Below are 15,666 nucleotides of genomic sequence, written 5' to 3'. Positions count from 1 at the left end.
TGATTGGTGCGTTTTATATTCTATATAGATCTGTATATATCTGTGTGTGTATATGTATATGTATATATCTGTGTGTGTATATGTATATGTATATATCTGTGTGTATATGTATATGTATATATCTGTGTGTGTATATGTATATGTATATATCTGTGTGTGTATATGTATATGTATATATCTGTGTGTATATGTATATGTATATATCTGTGTGTATAGGTATATATGTATATGTATATATCTGTGTGTATATGTATATATGTATATGTATATATCTGTGTATATGTATATATGTATATGTATATATCTGTGTGTGTATATGTATATATGTATATATCTGTGTGTGTATATGTATATATGTATATGTATATATCTGTGTGTGTATATGTATATATGTATATATATGTGTGTGTATATGTATATATGTATATATATGTGTGTGTACATGTATATATGTATACATCTGTGTGTATATGTATATATGTATACATATATATCTGTGTGTATATGTGTATATGTGTATATATATATATATATATATCTGTGTGTATATGTGTATATGTGTATATATATATATATATATATATATATATATATATATATATATATATATATATATATATATATATATATATATATATATATATATATATATATATATACATATACAGATAGACAGACAGATGGATAGATCGATAGATAGAGATAGAAAGATAGATAGAAAGATAGATAGATAGATAGATCGATAGAAAGACCGTTCTAGAACGTTAATAATTTACCATCGAAGACAACTAAAACGTATTTGTCAAATACATTTCAGAGGATTAAAAAAAAAATGGTGTCTGGATATTCAAACCACAAAGGATTGCCATTTTGTGACCTTTTTTTTTAAACAATACAGATAATTTTTCATCTTTCCCATTGATTCTTATTCATTACTATAATTTGTACCTGTTCGACACGCCAATTTCACACCGGTCAAGATGCGACGAGGGAGGCGGGATTAATTACGATGGCGAGGGAGTGACGGACGCCCGCGCTCGCCGAAGGGGGGGATGACTTGCTCCTCTTCAACTTTAATGGCATCACATAACGGTGTTAGTCAGATACTGGAAAATACTCCAATTCAAACCAAATGTGGCTTTTATTATTTTAGCCTCATGGACTCCCGCGGGGAAAATGGGCGCCTTGCGCCGGGGATTTTGTTACAGTACCATGGACAGGGACAGGTGTCCAATTTTCTTTAACGGTATGCGTATAAATAAGGATCCTGTACAGTACAAAAAGTTTTCTCTTCATGTTTTTCCATTGTTTTCATCTGAGAAAAGAGAACAAATGAGATAAAAGAAGAAAATCCCTTTTTTTAGGGGGCGTTCCGTTTAAAAAAATATTTTTCTTACCTGCTGTCATGCAGTAATTGAGACACTCATGCCGTGATGGGAAGCGGTTGCGGTTTCCGCCGCAGCCGCCGTACACAAACGGGCGGCAGTCACCCGCTTCGGCGTGGAAGAACCACGAGAGTGCGTAGTCGGAGCAAGGACCCTCTGTCATTGGCTCCAGGCAGCGCTCGAACCCTACAAATATTAGGAATGCACATTATCAAATGTAATCGTTATTCCAGAGCTAAAGCGATATAGCACAAAAAGGCCATCTAATGCAGGGGTGGGACTTTAAAAATGTGACAGATGGGCGGGGTCAGCACAAGATAGGATACATATAAAAAAGTGCATCCGTTAACAGTACATATGAAACAAACAGAAAAAAGGACTAAATTATTAACATACTCATCATCATTAAAGTAAAAAGTATAAAGTACCAAGTCAAGTAAAAAGGAATGTATTAAGAAATATTAAAATGTCATTTAAAAAAAGATAGAGGGGCTGTAAAACACGAAAAACAAATAAGAGTGGAAAGAGCTACTGCCACTGGCTTCCGCGTGACAGCGCCATCTTGGGGAAAAAAAACATTATTTGGACAATGTTGGCGGGACGGATTAAAAAGCCTAACGAGCCGTATATGGCCCACGGGCCGTAGTTTGCCCATGCCTGATCTAACGCAATGTTTCCCAACCAAGTTATCTACCAAGATGTCATATATTGTAATATTTCCAGAGAAAAGGTCAAATATTACAGGACGAAAGTTGTAAGAGTCTATTGTAACACGACAAGGTTAAAATTATAATATTGCCAAAGAAATGTCAGAATATTTCGACAATCAAGTTGGGTTGTTGCTTTTAAAAAAAAATGTACGAAACGAGTACCGAAAGTTGTTTTGTGTCACGGGTTTCGACTTTTGGTGAGTTCACTAGTCTATTTAAACTAATACATACTTTTTGTGTAATATTAGGAAATATAAGCAATATTAGGAAATATAAGTAATATTAGGAAATATAAGTAATATTAGGAAATATTAGTAATATTAGGAAATATCAGTAATATTAGAAAACATAAGTAATATCAGGAAATATCAGTGATATTAGGACATAAGTATTATTAGGAAAATCAGTAATATTAGGAAATATGAGTAATATTAGGAAAATCAGTAATATTAGGAAATATCAGTAATATTAGGAAATATCAGTAATATCAGGAAATATAAGTAATATTAGGAAATATAAGTAATATTAGGTAATATCGGTAATATTAGGAAATATCAGTAATATTAGGAAAATCAGGAAATATAAGTAATATTAGGAAATATGAGTAATATTAGGAAATATCAGTAATATTAGGAAAATCAGTAATATTAGGAAATATCAGTAATATTAGGAAATATCAGTAATATCAGGAAATATAAGTAATATTAGGAAATATAAGTAATATTAGGTAATATCGGTAATATTAGGAAATATCAGTAATATTAGGAAAATCAGGAAATATAAGTAATATTAGGAAATATCAGTAATATTAGGAAATATCAGTAATATTAGGAAATATCAGTAATATTAGGAAATATCAGTAATATTAGGAAATATCAATAATATTAGGAGAAAAAAGGCATAGAATTATGAGATTGAAATCGTTATATTACGTAAATGTGAAGTTGGGTCGGGTGAATAATAAGATAATGAAATTCCTGTTGGTAAAACTTTGATGAAAACCACTTGATATTGTTCATATATAGTTAGAATTTTTCGCCTTGAATTTTTTTCAATGCAAAAAAGTGTGCCTTCATTCAAAATAGTTGGGAAACAGTGGTTTAACATTCAGATATTCCCTTTTGTGCTGGATTTCAAACAAGTCATTACTCATAAATGATGGAAATAACAGGAATTAGAAGAAAGTCAAACTCACTGGATGAGCGGCTCCCCAAAAGTTCTTCTGTTCCCCTTTGGATGGTTTCCACGGCTTGGAAAACAAGAAGAGATTGTTAGAAGATTTGCTATTTTGGACGGAAAACAAGAAACGTTATGAAACATTTTGGAGGAGAAAAAGCGGTCGACGGAGGACGCGTATTTAAAAGAATTGGCGTCGCTCGGGGGTTAGGCTTGACTTCTTTCAAGGCGTGACCGGACGTTTGGTCGCCGGACGTTTGACGCCGGACGTTTGGTCGCCTGGGCGTTTGGTCGCCTGGACATTTGGTCGCAGAACGTTTGGTCGCCTGGACATTTGGTCGCCGGATGTTTGGTTGCCTGATCGTTTGGTCGCCTGGACGTTTGGTCGCCGGACGTTTGGTCGACGGATGTTTGGTCGCCGGGAGCTTTGGTCGCCCGGATGTTTAGTCGCCCAGGTGAATATAATTTTGAGAGCTGGTTTCAACAGTAGATATTTAGATATTAAACTTTCTCATCAATATAATTTTAGGAGCTGATTTCAACAGTGAACTCTGTCATGTCGTCAAACGTCCGGTGACCAAACGTCCATGGGACCAAACGTCCAGGGGACCAAACGCCGGGTGACCAAACGTCCAGGGGACCAAACGCCGGGTGACCAAACGTCCAGGGGACCAAACGTCCAGGGGACCAAACGTTCGATGACCAAACGTCCGACGACCAAACGTTTGACGACCAAACGTCCGACGACCAAACGTACGGGCGACCAAACGTCCGGGTTACCAAACGTCGGGCAAACAAACATCCGGGCGACCAAACGTCCGACTACCCTTTCAAAGGGGTCAAGGGAGCTGGTGTCATTAAGTCGGGTCGTTTGATGGAAATGAATTGGGCTGAAGTTTGATCCGGGGCTGGCTTGCTAATGAGCGCCACCATTTTCACACCACACTCACCGGTGTCATTCACCAGGATTCCCTGCTGCATTTCCCACTCTTCTTCATCGACGTCCTCTTCCTCCTCTCGTACGGCGGGGGCGGAGCTCCCGTCGGGGTCCACCGACTTCACCATCAACTTGTAAGCCATACCTGCATCAATCGGCAACACTCATTTCTTCCTTTTCTGTACCGTTTGTCCTCACCAGTGGGGGTGCTGGAGCCTATCCCAGCCGACGACGGGCACCCTGAATGAGAGGCCATCCAATCTCGGGGCACAAGGAGACAAACAACCAATCACAGCTGGGGTCAGGCAATTTAGCGTGTGCAACTAGCCCAGGTGTGCGCAAACTACGGCCACGGCTAGGCTTTCTAATCCGGCCCGACGATGTTGTCCTAATACTTTTCCCCCCCAAAATGGGGCCATCACGCGGAAGCCAGTGGTAGAAGCTCTGTCCACTCTTATTTGTTTTTTTTGTTTTTGTTTTACAGCCCCTCTATCTTTTTTTAAATTACATTTTAATATTTCTTATAACATTCCTTTTTACTTTACTTTTGACTTTAATGATGAGTGATGAGTTTGTTAATACTTGAGTCCTTTTTTTCTGTTTATGTTTCATATGTACTGTTAACGGATGCAGTTTTTTACATGTATCGTATCTGGTGCTGACCTGGCCCATCCGTCAAATTTTTAAAGTCAATGTGGCCCCCGGGTCCAAAAGTTTGCCCACCCCTGACCTCTTCTTTCTCTCCAATTGTGTTGGTTGGCACCGAAGCTCGTGTGAGGGCACGACAACAGATGGCGTCTCGCACACGGGTGCCTTGTTGGCACGAACGCTCTTACCGCACTTGTCCGTCACCTCCTGCGCGATGATGTTCTTCACTTCATGAGCCTTCATGGAGGAGGACAGAATCAGCACGTTTGTTTGTCAGGGTCGTGTGCGTGTGCGGGAGTGCGTACCGAAATGCCGGGCTCCCCTTTTTCGCCTTTGGCGCCCCCAATTCCCGACTGGCCCTGTAAAGACAAAGCGCGATATGTTTAGTTAGAGCAGGGGTGGCCAAACTTTTGGGCCCGGGGGCCACATTGACTTTAAAAATGTGACAGATGAGGCGGGTCAGCACAAGATACGATACATATAAAAAAGTGCATCCGTTAACAGTACATATAAAACATAAATTGAAAGAAAGGACTAAAGTATTAACATACTCATCATTAAAGTAAAAAGTATAAAGTCAAGTAAAAAGGAATGTATTAAGAAATATTAAAATGTAATTTAAAAAAAGATAGAAGGGCTGTAAAACACACAAAAAAAAAGTGGACAGAGCTACTGTCACTGGCTTCCACGTGATGGCGCCATCTTGGGGAAAATATATATAAATAAATGAATTTTTTTTTTTTTTTAACAAAAAACAAAAACAAACAAAAAACGAAAACAAAACAAAAACAAAATAAGAATTCTGACGTCTGCGTGCCGGATTAAAAAGCCGTATGTGGCCCGCGGACCGTAGTTTGCCCATGTCTCTTTTAGAGCATAAGAAAGAAATCGTCCTTCCGACGTGCTTAACTCACGTTCTGTCCTCTGAGTCCGGGTGTGCCGGGTACGCCCGCTTGACAAGTCTGTGCTTTCCCCCTGCGGCCTCTGACGCCCTTTAATTAGAAAAGAAAGCAAATTTCTTGGTGTGACACCCAATTAGAGCAGAATTCTCATTAACCAAATAACTGTGTGACGTCATTCATTATAATCCAATATTGACACTGACTTAATTTCAGCAGTGGGAAATAAACAGCGTGACACAAATTTGAAAGGATTTCCATTAGTAGGACTTTTATCAAAGGAGCTTGTAATAAAACCAATAAATACCTTGGATCCCGGGTCACCACGGGGTCCAGGGTTACCCGGTGGTCCCCGGTTTGCCACGTCACCCGGTCTTCCAGGTGACCCCTTGAAACCTGGGAAGCCCGGGAAGCCGGCAGAACCCTAAGAGGAAAATTTCCTGGTGTTATTTTTGGGCAATTTTGTGGATGATGTCGGATTTTTTGTTGTTTCCAAACCTTTTGACCTTTTCTTCCGGCGTCACCATTGACACCATTGTTGCCAGCGTGGCCTTTATTGCCCTAATAAGACAAATTATTTCAAATAGGAGTGCAAAAAGAACATTCAAGAGCCACTGATTGTTTTTGCATAGTACTTTACCCATTTGTGCCCAAATTCTGTTTAGTATCATTTAAAACACATTTTTTTTGTACTAACACAGGGGTGGGCAAACTTTTTCGGCCCAGGGGCCACATTGACTTTAAAAATTTGACAGATGGGCCGGGTCAGCAAAAGATATGATACATATAAAAAGGTGCATCCGTTAACAGTACTTATGAAACATAAACATAAAAAAGGACTGAAGTATTAACATAGTCATTGCTCATCCTAGAAGTAAAACGTATAAAGTAAAGTAAAAAGGAATGTATTAAGAAATAAAGAACAAAGTAAAGAATAAAGTACAAAGTAAAGTATAAAGTACAAAGTAAAGAATAAAGTACAAAGTGAAGTATAAAGTACAAAGTAAAGAATAAAGTACAAAGTAAAGTATAAAGTACAAAGTAAAGTTTTAAGTACAAAGTAAAGTATAAAGTACAAAGTAAAATATAAAGTACGAAGTAAAGTATATAGTACAAAGTAAAGTATATAGTACAAAGTAAAGTATATAGTACAAAGTAAAGTATATAGTACAAAGTAAAGTATATAGTACAAAGTAAAGTATATAGTACAAAGTAAAGTATATAGTACAAAGTAAAGTATATAGTACAAAGTAAAGTATATAGTACAAAGTAAAGTATAAAGTAAAGTATAAAATAAAGTATAAAGTAAAGTATAAAGTAAAGTATAAAGTAAAGTATAAAGTAAAGTATAAAGTAAAGTATAAAGTAAAGTATAAAGTAAAGTATAAAGTAAAGTATAAAGTAAAGTATAAAGTAAAGTATAAAGTAAAGTATAAAGTAAAGTATAAAGTAAAGTATAAAGTAAAGTATAAAGTAAAGTATAAAGTAAAGTATAAAGTAAAGTATAAAGTAAAGTATAAAGTAAAGTATAAAGTAAAGTATAAAGTAAAGTATAAAGTAAAGTATATACATACCATTATTTGGGTGTCGGCCGGCCGGATTAAAAAGCCTAATGGGCCGTTTGTGGCCCGCGGGCCGGAGTTTGTACTAAGATGTAATTAGAATATTTTGAGTAATTTTCTACTTTTTTATTTCGAGTCAAAAATGACTAACACTGTTGCAACAGTTGGTGCCAACAGGGCAGAATGAGCTAAGTTATTACATGCCATTGACAGTGAAACACATCCACTGTAAACTGACTGTGAATGCTCACCTTTCATTGGCCAAATGATTCAAAGCATAATAAAATATGGTGTGATATTTCTAACCTTTTGTCCAGCAAGTCCGTCGACGCCAGGTACGCCAGGGTTGCCAGGTAAGCCCGTGTCACCCTAAAGAGAAGCCCAGCGACGATTGGTCACGTGTCAGCGCCGACTGGCGTGCCGATGACGAACCTTTTCACCGTGGAAGCCGGGAATCCCGAAGCGTCCCGGTATGCCACGGAAGCCCTTTTCCCCCTTGGCGCCATTTTCACCAAGTGGCCCCGTTTCTCCGGAATCGCCCTTCAACGTGAAATAGATCATTCAAAACCAAAACAATAAATCCAGTCAATTTTATATACCTGATTTCCCTGTTGGCCTTTCAGCCCCATGTCTCCTTTCTCGCCTTTGGTGGCATTCACGCCGTCATTTCCAGGACGACCCTTAAAAATGACATCATCCAAATACATTTATATAAATATATAAATATATATACACCGGTGCTCGGACGTTTGGTCACCGGTCTTTTGGTCACCGGTCTTTTGGTCGCCGGTCTTTTGCTAGCCGGTCAAATGGTGACAGAGTGCTAACTGTTGAAACCAGCTCTCAAAATTATATTTATGAGAAAGAGTTTAATATCTAAGCAAGAGAGTTTAATATCTAAATACTGTTTAATATCTAAGTACTGCTTAATATCGAAGTACTGTTGAAACCACCTCTCAAAATTATATTCATGAGAGAGTTTAATATCTAAATGTCTACTGTTTTCAACAGTACTTAGATATTAAACAGTACTTAGATATTAAACAGTACTTAGATATTAAAGAGAACTTAGATATTAAAGAGTACTTAGATATTAAAGAGTACTTAGATATTAAACAGTATTTAGATATTAAACAGTACTTAGATATTAAACAGTACTTAGATATGAAACTACTTAGATATTAAACAGTACTCAGATATTAAACAGTACTTAGATATTAAACAGTACTTAGATATTAAACAGTACTTAGATATTAAACAGTACTTAGATATTAAACAGTACTTAGATATTAAACAGTAGTTAGATATTAAACAGTAGTTAGATATTAAACAGTACTTAGATATGAAACTACTTAGATATTAAACAGTACTTAGATATTAAACAGTAGTTAGATATTAAACAGTACTTAGATATGAAACTACTTAGATATTAAACAGTACTTAGATATAAAACTCTCTCACCATGAATATAATTTTGAGAGCTGATTTCAACAGTAAACTCTTTGTCACCATGTGATCGGCGACCAAAAGACCGGTGACCAAACGTCCGATCACGATATATACCTATGGCATTTCACTTTGTGTAAGTGTGTTTTTTTACCATGATTCCAAGCTCGCCTGGTTCTCCCGGATCTCCCTGCATAAAAATGTATCATGTTTGAAATCAATTTCAACATTTTGTCACACCACGTGCTCATGCAGTAACCTTTTGCCCGCCTGGTCCTCGAGCGCCGAAACGCCCCAAAGCGCCTTTGGTACCGGCATCTCCCTTTAAACCCTGGGAAAAAAAAAAACTTAATTCAAATTAAAGGAGATTAATAACAGATACCCCTACCTTAATTCCAGGTGGGCCATCCTCGCCTTTCTCTCCTTTGTCGCCCTCAAACCCTGGTGAGCCTGGCTCACCCTGAAACACACCCAATAAAGAATGTCTGAAGCGCCCACTGGGAACTCAGCGACGGACGCACGGACGACCTTACCGCGTCACCTTTGATGCCTTTTGAACCGCGAGGCCCATGAACTTGAAGCGCGATTCCCTGTGGACCAACAGATGTGAATCACACTCATTGGCTGTCATTCACAGCAATAGATGTCCAGTGACATGGCTCTATTTCTTCTTCCGCTGGAAGCGAATGAACGGTGCTCGGATGTTAGGTTGCCGGTCTTTTAATCGCCGGTCTTTTGGTCGCCGGTCAAATGGGGACGAGAGTTTACTGTTGAAACCAGCTCTCAAAATTATATTCATGAGAGAGTTTAATATCTATGTACTGTTGAAAACAGTAGATATTTACAATGATTTTGAGAGCTGGTTTCATCAGTACTTAGATATTAAACAGTACTTAGATATTAAACAGTACTTAGATATTAAACAGTACTTAGATATTAAACAGTACTTAGATATTAAACAGTACTTAGATATTAAACAGTACTTAGATATTAAACAGTACTTAGATATTAAACAGTACTTACATGTTAAACAGTACTTGGATATTGAACAGTACTTAGATATAAAACAGTACTTAGATATTAAACAGTACTTGGATATTGAACAGTACTTAGATATTAAACAGTACTTAGATATTAAACAGCACTTAGATAGTAAACTCTCTCTCTTAGATATTAAACTCTCTCTCTCAGATATTAAACTCTCTCTCTTAGATATTAAACACTCTCTCTTAAATATTAAACTCTCTCTCATGAATATAATTTGGAGAGCTGGTGACCAAACGTCTGGTCACGCAAAAAAGACCGGTGACCATAACACCGGCGACCAAAGGTTCGGTCACGGAATGGACATCCATCACTGTTAAAAATGAGTTTTTTAAAAAATTAACATTTGCTCTACCTAAAATGCGCCTTCCAACCATTTGGTTTATTGCTAGTAAGCGCCCAATCCTTTTCAAATGGGAGACTAGCAGTTAATGAAGGAACAACAATATCAGCCAATGACATTTGCTCTTCCCAGCAATTAGTTGAATTAGCCGTAAAGCTCCAATCCGATTGGACGCGTGGAAGCAAACAAGTCAACAACCCAAGAAACTTACCCTTTCCCCTCTGATTCCCGGCGACCCGCGTTCCCCCTGCGCCAAACACAAAACAAAAAAAAACCCAGGTGAGACGCGTGCCACATATTTCCTTCTTCGGTGGAGAAAAGCTTTACCTTCAAACCTTTGAAACCACGCAAACCTTTGGGGCTCTGAAACAAATAGGAAATGGGCGAGCGACTCCCTGGAAGCTCGCAAATTCAGGTTGAAAACAAAATAAAGCACTCACGGCAAGTCCCGCCCCTCCGGCCACGCCCGGGGCTCCCTTTTCACCCTGAAATAAAAGCGTCCCACTTAAAGACGTAGCAGATAATGAGGGTAAAGAAAAAAATGAGTCTTACCCTTTTTCCTGGAAAACCAGTCAAACCGCGAGGTCCCGGTTCTCCTGGAATACTGGCACCCTGAATCATTTGGAAAAAGACGACGTTGGCAAAACAACGATATTGGCACTTGCGTTTTGTCAAATTTTTACCTTTTCTCCTTTTAGTCCAGGCTCGCCAGGCAATCCCTGTATTCAAGATTCATAGGACATGAGGCGATACCAAGTTGGAAATATGCGTGACCGGACTTTTGGTCGTCGTCTTTTTGGTTCCTTTTGGTCGTTTATATAAAAGTAATGTTTAATATCTAAGTACTGTTTAATATTTAAGTACTGCTTAATATCTAAGTACTGTTTAATATCTAAGTACTGTTTTATTATCTAAGTCCTGTTTCATATCTAAGTACTGTTTCATATCGAGGTACTGTTTAATATCTAAGTCCTGTTTGATCTCTAAGTACTGTTTCATATCTAAGTACTGTTTAATATCCAAGTACTGTTTAATATCTAAGTACTGTTTAATATCTAACTACTGTTTAATATCCAAGTACTGTTTCATATCCAAGTACTGTTTCATATCCAAGTACTGTTTCATATCTAAGTCATGTTTCATATCTAAGTACTGTTTTATATCCAAGTACTGTTTCATATCTAAGTACTGTTTCATATCTAAGTACTGTTTCATATCTAAGTACTGTTTCATATCTAAGTACTGTTTCATATCTAAGTACTGTTTCATATCTAAGTATTGTTCCATATCTAAGTACTGTTTCATATCTAAGTACTGTTTCATATATATGTACTGTTTCATATATATGTACTGTTTAATATCCAAGTATATTTTAATATCTAAGTACTGTTTAATTTCCAAGTACTGTTTCATATCCAAGTACTGTTTCATATCTAAGTACTGTTTCATATCTAAGTACTGTTTAATACCTAAGTACTGTTGAAACCAGCTCTCAAAATTATATTCATGATAGAGAGTCTAATATCTAAACATCTACTGTTTTCAACAGTACTTAGATTTTCAACAGTACTTAGATATTAAACAGTATTTAGATATTACACTCTCCCTCATGAATATCATTTTGAAAGCTGGTTTCAACAGTAAACTCTCTGTCATATGACTGGCGACCAAAAGGGACCAAAAGACCGGCGACAAAACGTCCGAGCACCAAAATATGATATGATAACAGATGCTCACATGCGGTCCCGGTGGTCCCGGCAGTCCCTTGTTTCCAGGCGTTCCGTTTTTTCCTCGTTTGCCTCGCTCGCCCTGAGTCAAAAAAGATTGTTGAAAGAAAAATAACGGAAGAGGAAAACCCAAGGCTCGGCATACATTACCTCCCGGCCTGCCTCGCCTGGGTCCCCTGTGGGGCCCTTGTAGCCTGGGAGCCCCTGGTCACCAGCACCCCCGCGTATGCCTTGGATTCCCTGTGCGCCAGTAGGCCCCGCCTCTCCCGGTTGGCCCTGAGAGGACGTTTCAAAGAAGCGCTTTATTTCAATCACGTTCATGTTTTTTTTTAACAGCTTTTTCTCGGAACAAAAGCTCGAGCTTTTCAAAGCAAATGAAAAAAGGAAGTTTATGTTTTGGGAGTCGTCATTTTCCAATTATGTGTTAAGATCGCACACACGCACGCAATGCTTTACGCCGCAAATGAAATCCTGGCAAATGAAAATAAAAGCCAAACAAAGTGGACGTGACTTCTTGTTAATGATTTTTTTTCTTCTGAACGGAAATAAAAATAAAAGAACGTCACCTTGCTGCCAGGCGGTCCCGGTTGGCCTTCGGGCCCTCGGTGGCCGACCCCTGGCTCTCCCTGAGCGCATAACCGCGTCATCATATTCGCCGTCCAAGGATAAAAGACGGGTGGGCAGGCGTACCTTGTGTCCCTTTTCTCCGACGTCGCCCTGAGGACGAAAGAAAGAAAGTCAGAGAGCGCTCGGACAGTACGGTGCTTGGACGTTTGGTCCCCGTTTTTTTTTTGGTCGCCGGTCTTTTGGTCCCCGTTTTTTTGTTCCCTTTTGGTCGCCGGTCAAATGGTGACAGAGAGTTTACTGTTGAAACCAGCTCTCAAATTATATTCATGAGAGAGAGTTTAATATCTAAGTATTGTTTAATATCTAACTACTGTTGAAAACAGTAGATATTAAGATATTAAACTCTCTCTGCTGCTTTCAACAGTACTTAGATATTAACCCCAACACAGTACTTAGATATTAAACTCTTTCTCTTAGATATTAACCTCTCTTTCTTAGATATTAAACTCTCTCTCATGAATATAATTTTGATAGCTGGTTTTAACAGTAAACACTGTCACCATTTGACCGGCAACCAAAAGACCGGTGACCAAACGTCCGGTCTCGGGAAAATACGGACAGACAGCAAGTCGGCCGCGATAAACACTCGTGGTTTAACAAGGGGAATTATTCATAGCCGCCTTTCTTTAATCTTGCACGCATCAAACGAGCGGCCCAGTCTTTCCCCAACACTGATGTAATGGCGCTCACGTGGGCGGGGCACTTACCATTAGGCGGACACTTTGACACCCAAACTATGAAATATTTTTGATTATTTTTTTTAATTAAACTGGAGTTTTCTTTTGTCGCATAGTCGTATAGAATTTTTGATTCAATTATCTGCAAAAAAAAAAAAACGCAAGGCCCACTCCTTTAATCATCATGCAAATGTATTATTAATGCTTCCAGAAATTATAATGATGAAACCATTTTTCCCCAACTTTTTAATCAAAGTAAGACCCCACCTCCCAAAAAAAATATTAACTCCAAGTACAAACATAACCACCAATATTCAAATTAAAAAAAATGACAGAATAGCATCAAAAACATCTAATATATAACAAAAAATGAAATACACATACCTTTGGACCTTGCCTTCCATCTTCACCTGGTTGTCCCTAATTAAGAAAAGACAAAAAAAACTCTCATTTTTGACTTTAATGATGAGTGATGAGTATGTTAATACTTGAGTCCTTTTTTTCTGTTTATGTTTCATATGTACTGTTAACGGATGCACTTTTTTATATGTATCATATCTTGTGCTGACCCGGGCTGAAAAGTTGGTTGCCATTCACAGTGAAAAGGCGTCCAATCCACTTGAAATGCATCGTATGTCCACTAGTGACAAATTCGCCAATGGCACTGAGACATTTGATGTAGGCGTATCAGGCCTTACCTTGAGGTAAAAATACGGGATAGGTCGCCCGTCTTGGTCCTCGCCGACAGGTTCTATTTCAGCCTTCATCTTCTCCCAGTCTTCCTCTTCCCGCCAATCGCCGCTCCATTCGTGGTCATCAGGGATTGGTCGTCCTCCAAAATCTCTCTAAAAATTCAAAACAGCAAATTGACTAATTATATTTTTGGAGTAAAACTTGCGAAATACTTCCTGGCAACTTGTGAAAGCCGAGATTTTAAAGTTCTATCTGTTTTTTCATACAATTTTACCAATATAATTTTTACCATTGAAGTTATATAGCAGTGATGTTTAGATAAGAGTAGACCAAAAATATGATATTGCTATTCATTTTTTTCCTCCAGTTTATTTCCATTTCCTTGTTGTAATTATCTTTTTATGGCATTTCTACACTGTAGTAAGTGAAATTAAATTTTAAAAAAAGATAGTGATTTTCCATTTATATTAAACCAGGGGTAGGGAACCTATGGCGAGGGAGCCATATGTGGCTCTTTTGATGGGTGTATATGGCTCTCCGCGAACCTGTTTGGTAAAATATGGGAACCACTGGTGAGAGACCTATATCCCCCCCAATGGGAACGTCACTGTGGTGCCAAAACTATCTCTAGCACCTTTTTTAAAATCATATTTTTTCTACATTAGACTCTTCTGCATGCATTCTCTCATTGCTACGCATTGATTGGCGACAGTAAAATAATGTTCTCAAAAGAATTCAGCCTTTTGTTTACTTTCAAAGTGGTGAAATGAATAATAAATGCTCACATTCTCATGTATTTTTACTTTTAAATTCGGAGTATGACTCTCAAGGAACGATATTTGAAAATATGAATTGTTTAATGCAGTCATGGGCAAACTACGGCTCGCGGGCCACATCCGGCCCGCAGACATTGTCCAAATAATGCTTTTTTATTTATTTATTTACTTATTTTATATTTTATTTTTAAAATATTTTTTCTTCCAAGATGGCGCCATCATGCAGAAGTCAATGGCAGTAGGTCTGTTCACTCTTATTTATTTTTCGTGTTTTACAGCCTCTCTATCTTTTTAAAAATGACATTTTAATATTTCTTAATACATTCCTTTTTCCTTGACTGTGTACTTTGTACTTTTTACTTTACTTTGTACTTCAGACCTTTTAGTTTACTTTGTACTTTAGACTTTTTACTTTACTCTGTACTTATACTTTGTACTTTATACTTTTTACTTTACTCTGTACTTTATACTTTGTACTTTAGACTTTATACTTTAGACTTTGTACTTTAGACTTTTTACTTTACTCTGTACTTTATACTTTACTTTGTACTATATACTTTTTACTTTAATGATAAGTGATGAATGAGTATGTTAATACTTGAGTCCTTTTATTCTGTCCTGTTAACGGATGCACTTTTTTATATGTATCGTATCTTGTGCTGACCCGGCCCAAATGTCAAATTTCTCAAGTCAATGTGGCCCCCGGGCTGAAAAGTTTGCTCACCCCTGTAATAAACAGATCTCGGAAAACAGAGGTACCAAAGAGCCCACACGAGAGTTCCCGACAACTCAACGTGAAATGAATGGAACCTTCCCGTGGCCGTTTGTCTCATAATTAAAGACTCAAGGAAGCGAGCGCTATTAAAACCAAGTTTGACAGGCGGGTTAACGAGAAGGCGTCGGCACGTCAGCGAGCATCACTTCCAATTCCAAAAGGAGGCCGCCTACCTACCTCTTGAGCCTCATAAAACTCCTCCTTCTCCTCCTCCCATTGCTCACCCACCTAGGGGATGACA

General features: G+C 37.9%; 1 protein-coding gene across 1 annotated transcript in view; it reads right to left on the bottom strand.

The window, feature by feature from the left end:
- Positions 1-1,122: 1,122 nt before the first annotated feature.
- col7a1l (collagen type VII alpha 1-like) overlaps positions 1,123-15,666 on the bottom strand; it is a 43,064-nt gene continuing 28,520 nt past the window's right edge. The window contains exons 65-92 of the mRNA XM_077710168.1: positions 15,603-15,653; positions 13,880-14,026; positions 13,566-13,601; positions 12,568-12,594; positions 12,444-12,503; positions 12,028-12,153; positions 11,888-11,959; positions 10,834-10,869; positions 10,703-10,762; positions 10,591-10,635; positions 10,478-10,513; positions 10,362-10,397; positions 9,297-9,353; positions 9,152-9,223; positions 9,023-9,094; positions 8,918-8,953; positions 7,917-7,997; positions 7,750-7,857; positions 7,624-7,686; positions 6,254-6,316; positions 6,063-6,179; positions 5,771-5,848; positions 5,162-5,215; positions 5,045-5,093; positions 4,222-4,353; positions 3,291-3,344; positions 1,398-1,571; positions 1,123-1,315 (exon numbers count right to left, since the gene is read on the bottom strand). Of these exons, the coding sequence (XP_077566294.1) occupies positions 1,293-1,315; positions 1,398-1,571; positions 3,291-3,344; positions 4,222-4,353; positions 5,045-5,093; positions 5,162-5,215; positions 5,771-5,848; positions 6,063-6,179; positions 6,254-6,316; positions 7,624-7,686; positions 7,750-7,857; positions 7,917-7,997; positions 8,918-8,953; positions 9,023-9,094; positions 9,152-9,223; positions 9,297-9,353; positions 10,362-10,397; positions 10,478-10,513; positions 10,591-10,635; positions 10,703-10,762; positions 10,834-10,869; positions 11,888-11,959; positions 12,028-12,153; positions 12,444-12,503; positions 12,568-12,594; positions 13,566-13,601; positions 13,880-14,026; positions 15,603-15,653 (1,965 nt within the window). The 3' untranslated portion in view covers positions 1,123-1,292. The remainder of the gene's footprint in view (positions 1,316-1,397; positions 1,572-3,290; positions 3,345-4,221; positions 4,354-5,044; positions 5,094-5,161; positions 5,216-5,770; positions 5,849-6,062; positions 6,180-6,253; positions 6,317-7,623; positions 7,687-7,749; positions 7,858-7,916; positions 7,998-8,917; positions 8,954-9,022; positions 9,095-9,151; positions 9,224-9,296; positions 9,354-10,361; positions 10,398-10,477; positions 10,514-10,590; positions 10,636-10,702; positions 10,763-10,833; positions 10,870-11,887; positions 11,960-12,027; positions 12,154-12,443; positions 12,504-12,567; positions 12,595-13,565; positions 13,602-13,879; positions 14,027-15,602; positions 15,654-15,666) is intronic.

The sequence above is a fragment of the Stigmatopora nigra genome, chromosome 23, assembly GCF_051989575.1.
Source record: "Stigmatopora nigra isolate UIUO_SnigA chromosome 23, RoL_Snig_1.1, whole genome shotgun sequence".
In the NCBI taxonomy this organism is placed as follows: domain Eukaryota; kingdom Metazoa; phylum Chordata; class Actinopteri; order Syngnathiformes; family Syngnathidae; genus Stigmatopora; species Stigmatopora nigra.
The sequence above is the reverse complement of the archived record's forward strand: the minus strand, read 5'-3'. Positions and strand labels throughout refer to the sequence as shown.